This window comes from Somniosus microcephalus, chromosome 17 (assembly GCF_052327205.1).
Source record: "Somniosus microcephalus isolate GS21.2 chromosome 17, FLI_Smic_1.0, whole genome shotgun sequence".
Classification (NCBI taxonomy): domain Eukaryota; kingdom Metazoa; phylum Chordata; class Chondrichthyes; order Squaliformes; family Somniosidae; genus Somniosus; species Somniosus microcephalus.
Genome location: NC_141003.1, coordinates 58,118,137 through 58,138,831, shown reverse-complemented (window position 1 = coordinate 58,138,831; position 20,695 = coordinate 58,118,137). Strand labels below are relative to the sequence as shown.

The window sequence follows — 20,695 nt, the reverse complement described above, 5'->3', positions numbered from 1 at the left end:
CATTTAGACCAAGTGCCTAGTAGTTTTCTTACGTCAATCACTTTAAATAGTGCTACTGGGGGCTTCTTCCTGCTGCTGAACGCTTGGTCAGCTGGTCGTGATTAAGAGAAGATGGTAAGTGGAGTGGCGACGTTGAAAATGGCAGATCGTGCATCAAATGGGCATTGCACACTCATTGACGTCACGATTTGTCTCATTTCCATTTCTGCAGCGAGTGCTGGCAACGGCAACACTGCCGACCTGCCGAAAATGATGGCCACCGCGGAAGCAAGCGGAAATGAGTCGGCTGTTATTTTTTCATCAAAACGGGCCTCAATGACTGTGCTAAAACCCCGAATTTCTAGGCCTCCTTATTCCCTAGGTGCCATGTAGACTCCTGGAAGAGGCGAAAGAAAAGATAAAATACCCAAGGCCAATTGAGGAAAATTATCTGGAAAATTCATCTGTGATCCCTACAGGCAATTGAAGCTAGTCCAGGAAACCACATCAACCATGACTTATACTATTTTGTACCTAGCTCTTGTATGGTGTGCTCTCTGCCCCAGTCAAGAACTGATCCAGCTCTTTCTTGAAGGTATACAGTGAATCAGCACTCACTATACAAGCCAACAACTTGTTCTATAAGTCTACTTCTCTGGGAAAAGAAGACCCATGTAACATCTAACCCGTCTTTCAAATGAGACGTTAAACCCAGGCTCCGTCTACACTTTCAGGTAAACTTAAAAGATCCCATGGCACTATTCGAAAGAGAGCAGGGTAGTTTCCTCCAGGTTTCCTGGTTAATATTTATCCCTCAACCAACATCATTAAAATAAGATTATCTGGTCATGTACGTCATTGCTGTTTGTGGGACCTCGCTGTTTGCAAATTGGCTGCAGCGTTTCCCTACATTACAACAGTAACTACGCGTCAAAAGTACTTCATTGGCTATAAAGCACTTTGGGACGTCCTGAGGTCATGAAAGGTGCTATATAAATGTAAGTCGTAGAATCATTGAATAGTACGCACTGAAGGAAGCCGTTCGGCCCATCGTGCCTGCGCCGCCTCTTTCGAAGAGCAATCCAGTTAGCCCCACACCCCCACTCTTTCTCCATATCCCTGCAATTTTTTCTCCTTCGAATATTTATACAATTTCCTTTTGAAGGCTACTATTAAATCTCTATCCACCACCCTCTCGGGCAGTGCATTCCAAATCCTAACCACTCATTGCGTAAAAAAGTTTTTCCTCGTGGCACCTCTAGTTCTTTTGCCAATCACCTTAAATCTGTGCCTTCTGGTTATTGACCCTTCAGCCATTGGAAACAGTTTCTCTTTATTTACTCTATCTAAACCCTTCATGATTTTAAACACCTCTATCAAGTCTCCTCTTAGCCTTCTCTGCTCCAAGGAGAACAACCCCAGCTTCTCTAGTCTATCTACGTAACTGTAATCGCTCATCCCTGGAATAATTCTCGTAAAGTCCTTTTCTTTTATTATTCCCTTGCATAAATTTATACACCTCGTCCTCTCCAACCTATCTAACTGAAATAATTTGTCAGAGTGCACACAATCTAGTCCCTTCATTATTTTATAGAATTAATCAAATCACCCCTAAGTCTATGCTTTTCTAATGTATATAGACCCAGCTCTTTCAGCCTATCTGGGTAGCTAACATGCTTTAAACTGAGAATCTTTTCTGTGGCCCTCCTCTGAACCTATTCCAAAGCCTCAATATCACCCACGCTAGTTTTTTCCCCCAAATTGCTCTGTATGTGTCTAAATTGATGGATAATCCTCTATTGTTTTTCATTATTTCAGAAATCCCACAGAGCTCTGACCTCTCAATTTTTTCCTTCATTTGAATAACCTTTTCTTCTGATCCACCTCGCATCCAACCTTATCTATTATTTTCCTGATGATTTCATACAACATTCATTAGCAAAGCCTATATTACTTCAGTTTCATTTACATTATTTTCAATAAAAGGCAGTGGCAGCTATTTTGACAAAGATGAAAAGTAGTATACTTCTAGTGTTCTGGTAACAATCCCCATCAAAACAACAAAAAGAGTAATTATTTTAATCAAAATAAATTGCCCAATGTGCATTTGAAAATTTTCAGTTAATTCTACCTGTGAGGAGGCCACCAAAACTTGCAAATAATTGTCAGTCATGAATTCTTGGACCTTCCTCCTGTATAGAAAAAATTATGAATTCCACTGTTCCCAAATGTGTATCTGCAGGAATCCTTGGGTTATCTGAGTTTTGTTTTGATGATCATGCCCATTAAGTGAATGGTAAAGCCTTGCAGACTGAATTCCCATCTGCTACAAACTGCTAAGAAAGTAGAAACAGCTGGCCTAGGACTCCGGTTTTAGTTTTTAGTAGCGTTGTTCTTGAAGGTAACACATGAGAGGGAAAGCCCTCAAATAGTCTTCCTTCTTTAAGTGGGACAGAGACTGAAGGAGGAATTGGATCAGCCCTCTACATTGGACAATGTTAAATGGGTTTAATGTCTAAAAGTAAATCACCATGGAAGATTGAAGAGGTGGCTGCAGATATTTTAAAACCATGTAAGCTGCATTGCTTCTCTAATTTTGGAGAGTTGCATCCTTGCTTTTCCGTCTGTTGAGGAGAAAATCTGCAGCCCTTTTGCTGCATTCCTGCTGTAACTCTGGTAAGAATGCACCAGAAGGGCTGGAAATTAACCTAGATATGCTTAGCTCCTGGCCTTGAACAGGAGTTCCTGCTCGGCCTTGTGCAGGAGTTCCTACTCAGCCTTGGCGGGGGTGAAGCCTCCACCTGCCTCGGTCTGCCCAAACAAGGTCAGGGGGGTATGAGGGGGCAGGGATCCCAACACTGGAAGTTCAATTTCACCCCAGCCTCTCAGAGGACAGTGGATTATCAGTGGCCAGTACATTGTTTGAACCTCAAAGGTGCTTATTTTTTGATTTAGTATTAGCCCCCTTACAGTATATGGCCTAACTGGTGGGCAGGCACTCCAGTTGTACTCCCAGTGGCATGGGTGCCTGGCATTTGGATGCAAATCAAGGGATATCCTCCCCCTGAGCTGTGAAATTCTGTAGGGTAAGCAGGTCCCAGGCAGGCACTTGTACTAAAATGCACCTCTCATGGATTTTCGACCCCAGTATCTCTGCATATTTTAATTATTATTCCTTGACCAACCGGTGAATGAAATGGATAATTATGAATTATTATCTAGTTGTGCAATTAATTGGTCAGAATGCTACCATAATCTCTTTTAAGTGGACTGCAAATAGGTTTCCACTAGCATTGTTGTTTTTGCAGGAACTTCAGTGTCAAGGGTCATAGCATTTATAAATATACTAGCTGGGGGAGCCCGGCTTTGCCAGGGCTGTTTTGGGCCGGGCGGTTTAAATCGAGTCCCAGGCTTTGGGGCCTCTCTGTGTCCCTCTGTGAATCTGCTGCCGGGCAACATTTTAAATCGAGTCCCAGGCTTTTGGGCCCTGTCTCTGTCCCTCTCTCAATCTGCTGCCGGGCAACATTTCTACCTTTTAATACCTTGAAAGATGAAAGTGAAAGTACTTATAAAACATTTTTGGTCAATCTTATGTTATTTTTAAAAGAGATACTAACTTTTTCGAAGCTGGATTAGTAGAGTAGTTTGAGCTGGAAGTAGTGAAGCAATGGCTGCCCGATGCCTGAGTTGAAAAGCATTAGTCCCGCCCACAGACGCAGCGATTGGCCAACCATCAGGCGACTGAACTGTAGGATTGGCCAATCGTGCCGGCACAGGATTGGTTGACCTTGACGTCAGTCAATGCTACTTAGCAGATAATGAGTTTAATTTTGAAGGTTTTTTGCATAACGCGCGAACAATTTTTGTCCGGCCAAAACATAAATACGCTTAGGACGGTTCTGGAATCGTCAGCTTTCTTTCGACGTAATGCACGTGTAGGTACGCTCTATAACTTTCGAGTTAATTCAATACAGACAGACAGATGGAATGACAGACAGACAGATGTATCCTTTTATATATATAGATGATCCTCCAGTTGAAAAGTAATCCTTTCCAGATTCAAGTGTATTACTGGCCAAGATGTAATACTAGGCCCAACTATATTCTTCCATTTATGGAAAGTGATTTTTCTGACCCCTAGTATTGCAATTCTAATAGCCTAGCACTAATCCTCATGGATCTGCAGCTCAGACTCGAGGATTGCCAAAGTAAGCTAGTTCAGAAGTCTCAATTTATATTACATAGCAAAGCATTGTCGAATTATTTCCAGGAAAAGAACAATAATTGAGCATCCAAAAAAGCACCTTTACCAAATTACCCTCTGTGCCACATATTCATAGATTAGGCTGCGTTTTAGCTGTTGTGCCTATGAAGTAAGGTGTACAGGCACTTCTCCCTACCCTTGAAATTGATCCCCACCTCCGACCATTTAGGTGGTCTCTGGCTGCCTGAAATACCAGTCCTGCTCACTGGCCAGGTAGTGAAGCTTGCTGGGTTCGGGTGGGCATCCGACCCTTCAAATAGAAATGAGACTCGGGATTTAAAATTGTCCGGGCCTTCCACTGACGACTTCACGGAGTTTTCCCTCCCACTCCAGCCCCCAGACCTGGCACTCCTGTCCCGAATAAAAATTGGTGCTTACCTCCGTCAAAGAGATTGGAGCCTACTGAATGGTCAGCTGTGGGATGATGATTACACACTGAAACCTATGACTCTCTTGCACTTTTAAAATCTCAGAACACTGGTGCAACTAGCTTACCCAAAGCTCTGCTGCCCATATCCTAAGTGACAACAAATTCCGTTCACCCGTCACCCGTGTTCGCTAACCTACAGTGGCTCCCGGTCCACTAATGCTTTAATTTTAAAATTCTCACCCTCATGTTTAAATCCCAACAAGGCCTATCTCTGTAACATCCTCCAGTCCTACAACTCTCTGAGAACTCTGTGCTCCTCCAGTTCTGGCCATTTGTGCATCCTCCAGTTCTTTTGCCACACCATTGGCGGCCATGCCTTTAGCTGTCTAGGCCCTAAGCTCTCGAATTCCCCCTCCACCTTTCTCTCCTCCTTTAAGACTCTCCTTAAAACCTATCTCTGACCTCCCCTATTGTCTTATTCTTTGGCTTGGTGTCAATTTCTGTCTGATTACACTCTTATGATGCGCCTTGGGATGTTTTACTAAGTTTAAGGCATTATATAATGCAACTTTTTGTTGTTGTTGTTCGCTTCCACATGGAGGTAATGACACCCAGCTCTATCTTTGCACCACCTCTCTCAATCTCCCCACTGCCTCTATGCTGTCAGACTGCATGTCTGAAATCCAGTCTCGGCTGAGCCATAATTTTCTTCAGCTAAACATTGTGAAGACCAAAGCCATTGGGGGGAATTTTAACCCCCAAAAATGGGTAGGTTTCAGTCAGGTGGGAAGTAAAAATGAAAAAAATTTCAAACCAAACCCAACCGCCCACTTCCGGTTTTAACAGAGCCCAGTTTTAATCGGGCCCCGGGAAACCCGGCAGTTAAAGGGAGGCAAAGATTGTTGCATGGAAGAGGTAAGTGCCTTTCCAGCACTGCTTGAGGGCCAACAGGATCAGGATTGCTTTCCCCAGCCCACCAAGCAAACTGTTAACCTCCCCAGCGATCTGATGCCCCCACCACCCCTCCCCACCCCACCCCCGTCGAGATCCGATGTCCTCCATGGGCCCCCTGTAATCTTTTTGCCTCCTCCCCAATCTCTCTGGACTCTTCCATGACCTCCCCCTGCTCCCCAATCTCTCCTGCCCCCCCCCCCCCATTGATGTCACTATGATCTCTCCAAGCCCCCTATCGATATCCCCCTCCCGACCCCTGATCTCTCCCGGTCCCCCCATCAATGTCCCCTCCCGGCACCCCAATCGATACTGACCCCCGATCTCTCCCTCCCACATCTCGTCTCTTCCCTTCCTCTTCTCCACTCCCTGGCTGCAGCCTGGTGCCAAAGGCCTACCTGTCCAACAGCCAGCCTGAACAGGATGGCAAAGCTGTACAGTCTTGTTTAACCTGAGGCAATGCCTTGGAATGGGAGTGGAATCACTAGTGAGGATACAGAGCTTTAGGTGGGGGTCAAAGAAGAGGATAGCATGCCGGAAATCCCAAGGAAACTAATATTGAAAATATTGAATCCGGGACAGGGACTCAATAAAATTAACATAAGTAAAATAACAGTAACGAAGAAAATAATGGCACTAAAGAGTGACAAATCCCCACGGTCAGATGGTTTCCACCCAGGGTTTTAAAGGAAGTAGGTGATCACATTGCATATTGCTAGATTGGAAAATTGTACATCACTCCACTTCTTAAGAACGGCGAGAGAGGGAAACCAGTGAATTATAGACCAGTTCACCTAACTTCTATTGTCGGGAAATTGCGAGAGTCTATAATTAAGGATAGGGTGACTGAACACCTTGAAAATTTTCAGTTGATCAGAGAGCCAGCATGGATTTGTGAAAGGTAGGTCATGCCTGACGAACCTGATTGAATTTTTTAAGAGGTGACTAAAGTAGTGGACAGGGGAATGTCTATGGATGTTGTTTCATAGAATGGTTACAGCACAGAAGGAGGCCATTTGGCTCGTCGAGCCCGTGCCAGCTCTCTGCAAGAGAACTTCAGCTAGTCCCACTCCCCCGCCCTTTCCCCATGGCCCTGCAAATTTTCCTACAGGTACTTATCCAATTCCCTTTTGAAAGCCACAATTGAGTGTGCCTCCACCACCCTTTCAGGCAGTGCATTCTAGAACCTAACCACTCACTGCATAACATTTTTTTCCTCATGTTGCCTTTGGTTCTTTTGCCAATCACCTTAAATCTGTGTCCTCTGGTTCTTGACCCTTCCGCCAAAGGGAACAGTTTCTATCTACTCTGTCTAGGCCCCTCATGATTTTGAACATCTCTATCAAATCTCCTCTCAACCTTCTCTGCTCTAAGGAGAACAACTCCAGCTTCTCTAGTCTATCCACGTAACTGAAGTCCCTCATCCCTGGAATCATTGTCAGAAATCTTTTCTGCACCATCTCTAAGCCCTTCACATCCTTCCTAAAATGCGATGCCCAGAATTGGACACACTACTCCAGTTGAGGCCGAACCAGTGTTTCATATAGGTTTAGTATGACTTCCTTGCTTTTGTACTCTATGCCTCTATTTATGAAACCAGGATCACATATGCTTTTTTAACCACTTTCTCAACCTGCCCTGCCTGTCACGTTCAATGATTTGTGCACATATACCCCTAGGTCTCTCTGTTCATGCACCCCCTTTAGGATTGTACCCTTTAGTTTATATTGCCTCTCCTCATTCTTCCTACCAAAATGTATCACTTCACACTTTTCTGCTTTAAATTTCATCTGCCACGTGTCCGCCCATTTCCCCAGCCTGTCTATGTCTTCTTAAAGTCTATCACTATCCTCGTCACTGTTCACTGTACTTCCAAGTTTTGTGTCCTCTGCAAATTTTGAAACTGTGCCCTGTATCCCCAAGCCCAAGTCATTAATATATATCAAGAAAAGCAGTGGTTCTAGTACCGACCCATTGGGAACACCACTGTATACCTTCCTCCAGTCCGAAAAACAACCGTTCACCACTACTCTGCTTCCTGTCACTTAGCCAATTTTGTATCCATGCTGCCACTGTCTGTTTTATTCCATGGGCTTCAACTTTGCTGCCAAGCCTATTATGTGGCACTTTATCAAACACCTTTTGGAAGTCCATGTACACCATGTCAACTGCATTGCCTTCATCAACCCTCTCTTACCTCATCAAAAACCTCAATCAAGTTAGTTAAACACGATTTGCCTTTAACAAATCTGTGCTGGTTTTCCTTAATTAATCCACACTTGTCCAAGTGACTGTTAACTTTGTCCCTGATTATAATTTCTAAAAGCTTCCCCACAAGGTACAGCAAGCAATTAAGAAAGCAAATGGTATGTTAGCTTTTGTTACAAAGGGATTAGAGTATAAGTGTAAAGAAGTCTTACTACAATTATACAGGGCATTGGTGAGGCCACACCTGGAGTACTGTGTACAGTTCTGGTCGCCACACCTAAGGAAAGACATACTTGCCTTAGAGGGAGTACAACGAAGGTTCACTAGACTGGTTCCTGGGATGAGGGGATTGCCCTATGAGGAGAGACTGAGTAGACTAGGTCTATATTCCCTAGAGTTTAGAAGAATGAGAGATGATCTAATTGAAACATCTAAAATTCTTAAGGGGCTTGACAGGGTTAATGCTGGGAAAATGTTTCCTCTGGCTGTGGAATCTAGTCTCAGAATTAGGACTGAGATGAGGAGAAATGTCTTCACTCAAAAGGTTGTGAATCTTTGGAATTCTCTACCCCAGAGAGCTGTGAATGCTCAGTCGTTGAGTATATTCAAGACAGAGGTCGATAAATTTTTGGGAATTAAGGGATATGGGGAAAGTGCAGTTGAGGTAGAAAATCAGCCATGATCTTGTTGAATGGCAGGGCAGGCTCAAAGGCCAAATGGCCTACTCCAGCTCCTATTCCTTATGTTCTTATATGACATCAACTCATCACCCTTATGTATTCCCTTAATGTGTGTCTTTGCCTATTCTACTGATTGGCAGCTATGACTTCAGCTGCCTAGGCCCCATGCTCTGAACGTCCCTCCCTAAACCTTCTACCTCCACCTCCCCCTCCTGAAAATCTACCTGTTTGACCAAGATTTTGGCCACTCCTAATCTATCCTTCGGCTCGGTATCCATTTTTCCCTTGTGACTCTGTGAAATGCCTTCGGACACTTTTTATGTTAAAGGTGTTAGAGAAATGCAAGTTTTTTTTTTATTAGTCCCATGAATGTGGGCGTCGCTGGCAAAGCCAGCATTTATTGCCCATCCCTAATTGCCCTTGAGAAGGTGGTGGTGAGCCCCCTTCTTGAACCACTGCAGTCTGTGTGGTGAAGTTACACCCATAGTGCTGTTTGGGAGGGAGTTCCAGGATTTTGACCCAGCGACTATGAAGGAATGGTGATATATTTCCAAGTCAGGATGGTGTGTAACTTGGACGGTAACTTGCAGGTGATGGTGTTCCCAAGCGCCTGCTGCCCTTGTCCTTCTAGGTGGTAGAGGTTGTGGGTTTGGGAGGTGCTGTCGAAGGAGTCTTGGCGAGTTGATGCAGTGCATCTTGTAGATGATACACACTGCAGCCAAGGTGCGCCAGTGGTGGAGGGAGTGAATGTTTAAGGTGGTGGATTGGGTGCCAATTAAGCAGGCTGTTTTGTCCTGGATGGTGTCGAGCTTCTTGAGTGTTGGAGCTGCACTCATCCAGGCAAGTTATCCATCACACTACTGACTTGTGCCTTGTAGATGGAGGAACGGTTTTGGGGAGTTAGGAGGTGAGATACCTGTCGCAGAATACCCAGCCTCTGACCTGCTCTTGTTGCCACAGTGTTTATGTGGCTGGTCCAGTTAAGTTTCTGGTCAATAGTGACTCCCACAATGTTGATTTTGGAGGATTCAGCGATGGTAATGCTGTTGAACGTCAAGGGTTGGTGGTTAGATTCTCTCCTTTTGGAGATAGTCATTGCCTGACACTTGTGTGGTGCAAATGTTACTTGCCACTTATCAGCCCAAGCCTGAATGTTGTCCAGGTCTTTCTGCATGCTGGCATGGACGGCTTCATTATCTGAGGAGTTGCAAATGGAACTGAACACAATGCAATCATCAGCGAACATCCCCACTGCTGACCTTATGATGGAGGGAAGGTCATTGATGAAGCAGCTGAAGATGGTTGGGCCTAGGCCTGAGGAACTCCTGCAGCAATGTCCTGTTGCTGAGCTGGTTGACCTCCAACAACCACAACCATCTTCCTTTGTGCTAGGTATGACTCCAGCCAGTGGAGAGTTTTCCCCCTGATTCCCATTGACTTCAGTTTTACTAGGGCTCCTTGATGCCACACTCGGTCAAATGCTGCCTTGATGTCGAGGTCAGTCATTCTTACCTCACTGCTGGAATTCAGCTCTTTGTCCATGTTTAGACCAAGGCTGTAATGAGGTCTGGAGCTGAGTGGTCTTGGCGGAACCCAAACTGAGCAATTGTGAGCAGGTCATTGGTGAGTAAGTGCCTCTTGATAACACTGTTGACGACACCTTCCATCACTTTGCTGATAATTGAGATTGATGGGACGGTAATTGGCCAGATTGGATTTGTCCTGCTTTTTGTGGACAGGACATACCTGGGCAGTTTTCCACATTGTTGGGTAGATGCCAGTGTTGTAGCTGTTGTGGAACAGCTTGGCTAGAGGTGCGGCTAGTTCTGGAGCACAAGTCTTCAGCACTACAGCCAGGATGTTGTCGGGGCCCATAGCCTTTGCTCTGTATCCAGTGCACTCAGCCATTTCTTGATATCACATGGAGTGAATCGAATTGGCTGAACTGGTTTCTGTGATGATGTGGACCTCAGGAGGAGGCTGATATGGATCATCCGCTCGGCACTTCTGGCTGAAGATGGTTGCAAATGCTTCAGCCTTGTCTTTTGCACTTGCGTGCTGAGCTCCGCCATCATTGAAGATGGGGATATTCATGGAGCCTCCTCCTCACATTAGTTGTTTAATGGTCCATCACCATTCACGACTGGATGTGGAAGGACTGAAGAGCTTTGATCTGATCTGTTGATTGTGGGATCACTTAGCTCTGTCTTAGCATGCTGCTTCCGCTGTTTATCATGCATGTAGTCCTATGTTGCAGCATCCCCAGGATGACACCTCATTTTTAGGTACGCCTGGTGCTGCTCCTGGCATGCTCTTCTGCACTCCTCATTGAATCAGGGTTGGTCCCTTGGCTTGATGGTAATTCCAGGCCATGAGGTTACAGATTATGGTGGAATACAATTCTGCTGCTGCTGATGGCCTGCAACACTGCATGGATGCCCAGTTTGATGCTGCTAGATCTGTTCTGAATCTATTCCATTTAGCATGGTGGTAGTGCCACACAACACAATGGAGGGTGTCCTTAGTGTGAAGACGGGACTTCGTCTCCACAAGGATTGTGCGATGATCACTGCTACCACTGCTGTCATGGACAGATGCATCTGCAACAGGTAGATTGGTGAGGACAAGGGCAAGTGCGTTTTTCCCTCATGTTGGTTCTCACCACCTGCCGCAGGCCCAGGAAGCTTGGTCAGTAGTGGTGCTACCAAGCCAATCTTGGCGATGGACATTGAAGTCCCCCACCCAGAGTATATTCTGTGCCCTTGCTATCCTCAGTGCTTCTTCCAAGTGGTGTACAACATGGAGGAGTACTGATTCATCAGCTGAGGGAGGGGGATATTAGGTGGTAATCAGCAGGAGGTTTCCTTGCCCATGCTTGTCCTGAAGCCATGAGTCTTCATGGGGTCCGGAGTCAATGTTGAGAACACCCAGGACCACTCCCTCCCGACTGTATACCACTATGCCACCACCTCTGGTGGGTCTGTCCGTTGGGACAGGACAGGACATACCCAGGGATATGTTCAAATGTTACTTGCTACTTCTCAGCCCAAGCCTGAATGTTGTCCAAGTCTTGCTGCATGCGCGCACCGTTTGCTTCATTATTTGAGGAGTTGCAAATGGAACTGAACACTATGCAATCAGCAGCGAACATACCCATTTCTGACCTTTTGATGGAGGGCAGGTCATTGATGAAGCAGTGGTTGGGCCTAGGACACTGCCCTGAGGAACCCCTGCAGCAACATCCTGGGGCTGAGATCATTGGCCTCCAACACCCACAACCATCTTCCTTTGTGCTAGGTATGGCTCCAGTCTAGCGTGGAGTCATCCCAATCATAAGCAAAATTAACATGCTGGATTTTTCACTGCCTTATGCTTACAACAGTAGAATAAAGTCAGTATTGGGCCACCATATTATGGCAACACAATTTCCCTACTCATTTCATGCTGCCCAACTGTGAAAGACGATCTTATCAAAACTGGCTGGAGGCTAATTTTAATGTGAATGTACAAATACGTGTATATGGCAGCACATATGCTCCCATGTTTTATGCTGGGGTGGATCAGTGTTCCGAATGATCATTGAAAACAGGCATCCAAGAAACATTAAAACTTAATTGGTTAAATACCTGAAGGAAAAAAAAATTCAGGGCTACGGAGAAAGGGCGGGGGAGTGGGACTAGATGAAGTGCCCTTGCAGAGAGCCAGCATGGGCGCAACGGGCCGAATGGCCTCCTTCTATGCTGTATCCATTCTATATAACGGGAGTGCAAATTCTCTTAACGTGTTCTCCCCATTTTGATAGCCATGAATTTTAAAGCGTAAAATGGCATTTTAGAATGGACATTCCAAACAGACCTTTTTCTGAACTAGTTGATCTCCATGGTGTTACATATGGGGAGTCAAGACCATTTGTATGTAGTCTTCAGGTGAAGTGGGATTAAAAGGCAGGACCAGGGCTACCCTACTAATTGGATCAGGGCTGCAAACATAATTCAGTCCCTACAAAGGCTTAGATTTTGTCATTTTTATATTCCATCATAAATTCCTATGGCCACATTTATAATGAAAACTGCCACATTAGGCTGTATTTACACCTTCCCAGCAATGGTGGTGGTGCAGCGTCTTCACTGGTGGGAGAGTGTGATTACAGTGTGACAAGATTATGTTGGTTTCTATTATATGTGGAGATAGGAATCTATAATAGAAAAAGTTGACATGTATGATTTTTAATATATTACTAGCATCAATCACGGTCAGAAAATACAGTTTCATAGCAATAGGGATATTTATAGCATGTATGGGATAAATTGGGGCCATTCATTAACCATAACGGAGTCAAATTTCATTTTTATTAAAATGTATTCTGATATTTTTACTGGTGCTTTGGGTGTTAGATTTCACAACTCTGTCCATTATTCTGTGAAAACTGTAAATGAGTGGCCTTTATAATTTATATATAACTGTTTTTAATTTTTATCCTTTACCATTTTTAAAGCGGAGAATACATAGCAGGGTGGTGGACAATATGCACTAACTGGAGATCGATATTATGGGGTAAAATTTCCTCAGAGGTTTCTCCTGAACGGCTGACAAAACTTCGGCCGAATATTGGCAGAAACCCTGGAGAAATGTCATAAACAGGGTTTCTGCCGATCTGCTAAGAGATTGGGAGGATCCCCAAGAAACTTTTACCCGCTGGTAGTTAGCAGTTCTGGGAAGGGGAATTGGGTTTAGCTGCACTTGAGAGCTTTGTTAGCAGTCTATGCTTTGGTAGCACTGGGGGATGACGTGGGCTTTGGTAGCACTGAGGAATGCTTCAGGAGTTTGCAGCATGGGAGATCCTTTGATCTGGCATTACTGAGGAGATGAAGCTGAGGTTTGACACAGCTGGAGGTTGAATGTGAGGTTTAGCTCACTGGTGGATTCCTAGTGTTTTGTCGGCAGTGAAGGGAGAGGCAGAGGGCTGGATTTTTCCAACTTTGGTGGGTCCGTGGCGGGCGATGTCCATGGCGTGTGGGGACCTCGCATCTGTCTCGATCCTGGCCTCCAATAGGATTTTACGTTAAAGGGGGTTCTTAAGCCCGCCCTGCAAGGTTCCTGGCCAATTAATAGGAAGCGAGTCTGATGACGTCATTTGATGACGCGTCATCAGCCGGTTTCCTTAAAGGGGCCATGTCCAAATTGATTTTGACAGTTCTGCTCTCAGTGTTCTGCAGCATTGAGGTGCTGCAAACACTGACAAGCACTGCACAAAGGTGCATGGCTGCACCCAGGCTCTCCCATGACTCCCTCCATATGCTTATGGAGGGAGTCACAGCACACAGAGAGGTTCTCTTCCCTTCCAATGGGCAGAAGACACCTCCCCAAGAGACCAACGCATCCTGGTTGCACATTGTACAGGAGGACACAAGCAGGGATGTCGACAGGAGGAGCAGGCCGCAGTGGCGCAAACCTTTCAGTGATCTCAGTAGATCATGAAACGTTACTGCCGAGCCACACTCAACCTCCTCCTGCTCTGCCACTCATCACATCCCCATCAATCTGCCTTCCCTACCCTACTCCTTCACATCTTTACTCACACCAACTTACCTTGCACCTCCATCCATCCCTCTCTATCTACATTATCACTTCCCCATCTCACTAGCCATCCCTCATACTCATCCTCATCCTACTGCAAGCATACCAACTAACAACACACACGGGCAGGCACTTGTGTGTTTTAGCCAATGTTCATGTGACGTTTCTGGTGATGTGCTGTCAAACATTGAAATCTTTATTTTGAACACTTTGCATTCTTGGACCGATTTGTGTGCACCTTTGGAAATGGCTTAGTGAGTTGCAGTGAATGGTGAGACATAATGGTACCCCGTTCAATGGTGAGGAGTGTGAAAGGAATGGCTTGGGCATTGTAGGGATGCTTTATGGTGTTGGTGTGGGATGGTGCCAACCTGGTGCATCATGTGGCAGCCAGAGTGTACAGTGTTAAGTGAAGCAAACCTGGACATGGTGAAGCCATCCCTGGCCTCCCGGGCAGCAATGTGGTCGGGTGCTGATGCCCTCTGTCCTGTGCAGCATCAGGTGATTGCGGAGAAGGCTGGTGTTGTTGTTGGTGCTGCTGGTGTTGGGGCTGATTGTGGTGGGATTCTGAGGACCAAGGTGAGACAGTAAAAACCATACCCATTCTGATGGCAGGTGAACGTGAGATGACAGAAGCAATCTGTCAATGTTTAGATAGGTTGTTCCAAGGAGGTGACAGTGGATAGAGAGATTACTCCAAACACTTCAAAAGTGCATAAAGCTCAAAAGTGGGTTCCAAATCATTAATACTCCAGCTTCTAAGATTGGGAAGTGAACAGCTGTGAAATGGTAGGTTTTATACCACTTCTGCAGCTTTCACCTATTCACAGCAATCCACAGTCATTAAGAACCCGACACACTTACCTGATGCGATAGCCGCTCTCCGGGAACCTCGTTGAAAACCTTGCAAAATGGTAAGTACATGGGAAAATGGTTCATAACTACCTTTTAATAAGCTTTTAACTATCTAAATTGGCTGACCCGTTGCTTGGTGTCAGGTCTGTTCAGAGATGACAGACTCGACACTTGGGAAACTGACAAGGAGGCGGGTTTACAGCGGACCTGCCTCCAAACCTGCACTCTGAGCACCGGCAAAATTCAGCTGTGTGGGGCTGACAACACTAGTTGTTGGGGGGGGGTGGTTGGCGGGGACGGTTGGCGGGTGCGGTTGGCGGGGATCCCATGTCTGCCAACAGAAGGCCAGATAACGACAGGGGAGCCCAGAAAATACAACAACAGCAACAACTTGCTATAGTTCCTTTAATGTAGAAAACATCCGGAGGAACTTCACAGAAGCATAATCAGAAAAAAATGGATGCCGAGCCAAAGAAAAAAATATTTATTAGGAGTGACTAAAAGCTTTGTTAAAGAGGTCAGTTTTAAGGAGGGTCATAGTAGGAGAGGTGGCGGGGTTTAGGGGGGGGGGGAATTCCAGTGCTTTGGGCCTCAACAGCTTAAGGCATGGCTACTAATGATGGGGCAAAGGGAGTGAAGGATGCACAAGAGGCCAGAGCTGGGGGAGGTTACAAAGCTAGGGAGGGGTGGGGTCATGAAGGGATTTAAACACAGAAATTAAAATTTTAAATTTGAAGCGTTTGGGAACTGAGAGTTGATATAGGTCTCCGCGGACAGGAATTGTCTTGGTGCAGGATAGGATACGGGCAGCAGAGTTTTGGATGAGGTGAAGTTTATGGAGGATAGGAGGCCATCCAGAAGAGCAAAGGAACTCTCAAATATGGAAGTGACAGAGGCATGGATGAAGGTTTCAGCAGCAGATGGTCTAACACTGGATTGGTGGGGACAACACTCAAGAAGCTTAACACCATCCAGAACAAAGCAGTCCGCTTGTTTTGCACTTCATCCACTAGCCTAAACATCCACTCCCTCTTTCATTGGCGTACCATGGCTGCAATGTGTACTATCTGCAAAAATGCGCAACTCACTAAGGCTTTCTTTGGCAGCACCAACTAAACCCGTGACCTGCGTCACCAGGAAGGACAAGGGCAGCACGCCATCGTGTCCAAGTTGCCCTCCAAGTCACACACCAGTCTGACTTGGAAAATTATCACTGTTTTTTCATCGTTATTGCGTCAAAACCCTGTAACTCCCTATCTAACAGCATCGTGAGAGCACCTTCATCACATGGACAGCAGCGTTTCAAGAAGAAAACTCACCACCACCTTCTCAAAGGCAACTAGGGATCTGCAAAAAATGTCGGCCTTGCCAGTGACACCTACATCCCGAGAATAGATTTTTAAAAAGTATTATGGAGGTGGAAGTAGGTGGTCTTTGTGATGGAGAGGATATGGGGTTGGAAGTTCAGCTTGGGTCAGAAAAGATGCTGAAGTTGTGAACAGTCTGGTTCAACCTGAGACTGTGGCTGGGGAGGAGGATGGAATTGATGGCGCGAATAAGGAGTCTATGATGGGGGCTGAAAATGATGGCTTTGGTCTTCCCAGGAAGGGATGGAGAAAGGTTGCAACTTAAGCGGCTGTGAGTGGAAGCTCCATAACCCCAAGAGCCCCCTTGCAGTGCTGGAAAATGTTTAATGACTTCGCTAGGTCAGCAAAGGTAAGAGTGTTTTCAAATGAATAACGGAACAGAGAGCTCACAAAGAAGCACATGGGTATTCCGTGGAGCAGTAGTCAAATATTTCCCTTTAGGGTATCACATTCCACTCACACTGTCCTTTGTCATGGAAGCAAAGTAATTTAGCAGTACTCGTGTTAAATGTCTCACATTCTGTAATGCATGCTAGCAGAATGAGTCTCACAACCTTGCTCCCTGACACCTACAATTATTACCATGCATTCCATGAATCCTAACTAATTGTGACTGCAGAATCCGGAAACTGCAGCAGCCAATCAACATTATGCATTCCTTGCAGAAGAATATAGTACACAATGCCAGGGAACGCCAGGCTACTGGAAGAGAACATAGCGAAATCGGGTATTTGATACCACATGAAGTTGAAGCAATGGCCATAATTGGCTTCCTCTCGACTTCCTGACAGTTGAAGATGGAGATATGGGAGTTTCTGTGCCTTCAGTGTCTTTTTTAATGTTTCTGTGCATTCTTCCATCTCTTCGCCAGCTACCACTTTCCTGATAAGAAATCCACAAAGTAGTTAGAATTCTACTTAAGCACGCCAATGTTAACTACTGTATTTTCCTCCAGAGGCTGCAAGGTAAGACAGCAGAGAACACTGCTGAAGAGTAAGACACCATCCCCAGAGGTCAGCATTGGAACATGCCGTCAAGGAGGCGGAGCCATATTTCAGGCCACGTTGAGAACTCCTGTCACTTGATTTGACAGCCCTATGCGGCATGGTAGTTGTATTTGGCTCTCTGCTGACCCTGACTCTCTGAAGACCATTCCTCATGATCATTGTCAGCTAGTTATATAGAGTTCTGCAAAAATGGTTGGTGGCATCTTGGTGGAAGTGGCCAATCGGGCTACTCTGACTATTAATGATCTTAATATGCCTTATTTCATGCAGTGCTGCTATAGTGTGATTCACTGTGATCCATACAATAGGCAAAGATTCACATATCTGAGTGATGCCATTGGGTGTGCTGCCCCAACTTCCTTTGGGATAAGAGTCTCCATTAACACTTATTGTTTGCCAGAGTACCTGTGTCTTAAGAAACAGGTATACAGGTACCAGTAGTTGGGCATAGAACATCTCCCATGCAGCCAAACTTGCCTGGCATTCCTCCATTGATGCTCTTCCTCTTCTAAACATGATGTCAGATAGGGAGATTCCCATTGGGGGAATCCATTGCTGCCAATAATGGTGTTGGAGGGAGAAAAAATTAAAACAACAGAACGGCTTGTGAGAACCTAGGTGCTAGTAGAAGAAAAATTCAAAAAGTGAATAAAGTATGAAAGATAATCGTTAACTTACTTGGGCCCTTTAAATCACCTATTCCCACAGCTGATTTCCTGGAAATCCAGGATGCCCATTTCAAATGAGTGTGCTTTATACTTGAAATCCTGCATGATAAAATGATGGGAAATAGTTTGCAGGATGATATGCCACTAAATACATAATTAAGTGAAGTGCATGCCTGTTTGATGCAGTCACTTCCAATGCCACTGGTCCCACCCCACTTCGGAAACTATGCTATTGTACAAAGTGTCGGAGTTCCCAAATTTGTTTACCAGATATCCAATTTATGCTGCAAAAAATGGCTGACAATGGAAAATCCAGGCTATTTTGTTTTAATGTAAAGGACACTTTGCTTAAATTCATGATGTTGGTCTAATGCCAGATTTCACTGTGTCTTCCACGTCCTGCTATTTTCTCTCCTTATAGCGCCTGGAACAAGGGAAATTGGATGATGAGAGTGATATGCAAATGGTAACCACGGAAGAGATGAAAGATAATATTTCCCACTTACCTTGGTCAGCAGCACTAAAGGTTGTGTATATATATATTCCTACTTTGTTTGCTTTAATTTTGGTATGTTACATTAAGAGAGTACTTCAAATGCTTTAACAGATACTTTGGGGGAATCAGGTTCTAATGGAAGCGGAGTGGGGGGTGGGGGGCGGGCAGCCAACCCACTGCCAGGAGTCGAGTCGTCCATTTAAATATTATTATGAGGCTGGCGTGCCTCCTTGGTGATCCAGCATTACAAATTTAACTCTGGCTGGTCAGGTTTCCCAGGCCTCGAGGAACCTGCCAGCTAAAGTAAGGCGAGGACTGCTGGATCCAGGAGGTAAGTGCCTTTCCATTTACCTGCTTGATCCAGCGTCCCTGCCTCACCACCACCCCCCCCCCCCCCCACAATCGGACATCCCCTCCCGAGCCCTCCAATTTCCCCCCCCCCCCAGACCTCCCCTCCCCAAGACTTCCGATCCCCTCCCTCTGGCCTCTGACCTTCCTGCTTCGGCCTCTGATCACCTTCCCGGCCTTCCCCCTCTGGCCTTGATGCTCCTCCAGCCCCTGACCACCCCCCGCCCCCGATCCTCCTCCGGTCCCGATTCACACCTCCCGATTCACACCCCCCGATGCACCTCCGGCCCCCAACGCCCTTCCCCCCCCACCCCCCCCAGCCTCCAACCCCCCCAGCCTCTCCAGCTGGCTGGTTGCGGGTGGGAAACAGAGCTTTGAAATGTTAATCAGGCCCTGCCATTAAATTTGACAGGGCCTGCGGGAAACCCGCCCTCCCAGGTTTCCCGACCGCCTTCTAGCCTCCCCTCCCCACTCCCAACTCACCTTAGATTAAAATTTTGGCCTTTATGTCCATAAAATAAACATATATGTAAGTAATCAAAGTCGAGAAATTTTGACCTATTTTGGAAATGGAAATGACACAGTCTGGGTAGTGGGAGGAATTTCAAGTCGAAACCGTTTCTAATACATTCTAGCCACATTGTAAAATTCTAATGGGGAAGGGAGGCATTTGTTCCACCCCACTACCCCCGTTGCAGTGGAGCTCCTCCCAGTGATCAGGCAACAGAAAGTACACCTGCATGATGCAGGTATACACGCCATACGAGTGTCATAAGTGGACCCACAATGTCATTTCCTAATTGCAATGGGAATTAATATCCAAGAGATCAATTGGCATTGGAGAAAGCATTTCAAGTGAAAGAATTTGGAAATGAGAGACAATGAAATAAGTGATTTTGATTGGTTATGGAAAATAGGGGGCTGTAGGAATAGGTGTATTCCTAACCAAATCACTGAGGTCGACTCAGGAGAAACAATCCAACAGGTCTTTAATGAAGGATTTGACGAAGTACAGAAAACAACGAGGATCGATGCAGGAGAGCCTTGGAACAGGTCTTACCCGAACGGGGACACCACGAGGACTGCCTGCAGTCCCGAGGATCGCGTCGTGACGTCATTGCGTTTTCCCGCGCTTGGGGCGGTCACGTGATGTGCGACGTGATGTCATCGTGTTTGCCCGCGCTTAGGGCGGTCACGTGATGTGCGACGTGACGGCATCGCGTTTGCCCGCGCTTAGGGCGGTCACGTGATGTGCGACGTGACGTCATCGCGTTTGCCCGCGCTTAGGGGTCACGTGATGTGCGACGTGACGTCATCGCGTTAGGTCGTGTTCTTAAAGGGGCAACGCCCGTACACATTCTTAAAGGGGCAACGCCCCGTGTATGCAAACTCTATACAAACATAGTTAAAGGGAATTATGTACAGTAAGTAAGAGACACATGGTGGTACTGCTACATACGCCCCCCCAGAATTCGCTTTAACAGGCAACGTCAAATGATGAGATGGTCTGACGAGCCTGTCCGAACGACTCCTGTAATCTCGAGACGGAGACTGTTGGGTGGCTGGCGGGTGGTCGCACTTGGGCTACCATAACGACGATGGGTGGTCTCGGCGGTCGTGCTGTCTCGACTTGGTGGGCGAGGTCCAAATATGTGGTCCGGTAGATGGGGTCTTGAGCGGATCCCAACGTGTGTAAGGGTGAATAAAACGTATTCAGCCCTGCGAAGGACCGTGGAAGCGTGTGACCTCTGCAGCCCGTGGTTCAAAGCGGGCGCCGGGGCGAAACAGCTGGCCGCGTCATAGTGACTGGCAGGTTGGGCAGACTCGGACCATGGCGCTGTCATTGTTGGAAGAAGGTCCCCAGTCTGACGAAATCTGCAGGAACGCCGAACGGGCAATCCAGGAGGAAATGAACATGGGTCTAG

At 46.2% G+C, this 20,695-nt stretch overlaps 1 protein-coding gene across 1 annotated transcript in view; it reads left to right on the top strand.

Annotated features, from left to right (window-relative positions):
* The window catches only part of fbxl13 (F-box and leucine-rich repeat protein 13), a 301,931-nt gene that overhangs the window by 69,582 nt on the left and 211,654 nt on the right, over positions 1–20,695 (top strand). The window contains exon 8 of the mRNA XM_086010428.1: positions 18,348–18,452. Coding sequence (XP_085866554.1) covers positions 18,348–18,452 — 105 coding nt within the window. The remainder of the gene's footprint in view (positions 1–18,347; positions 18,453–20,695) is intronic.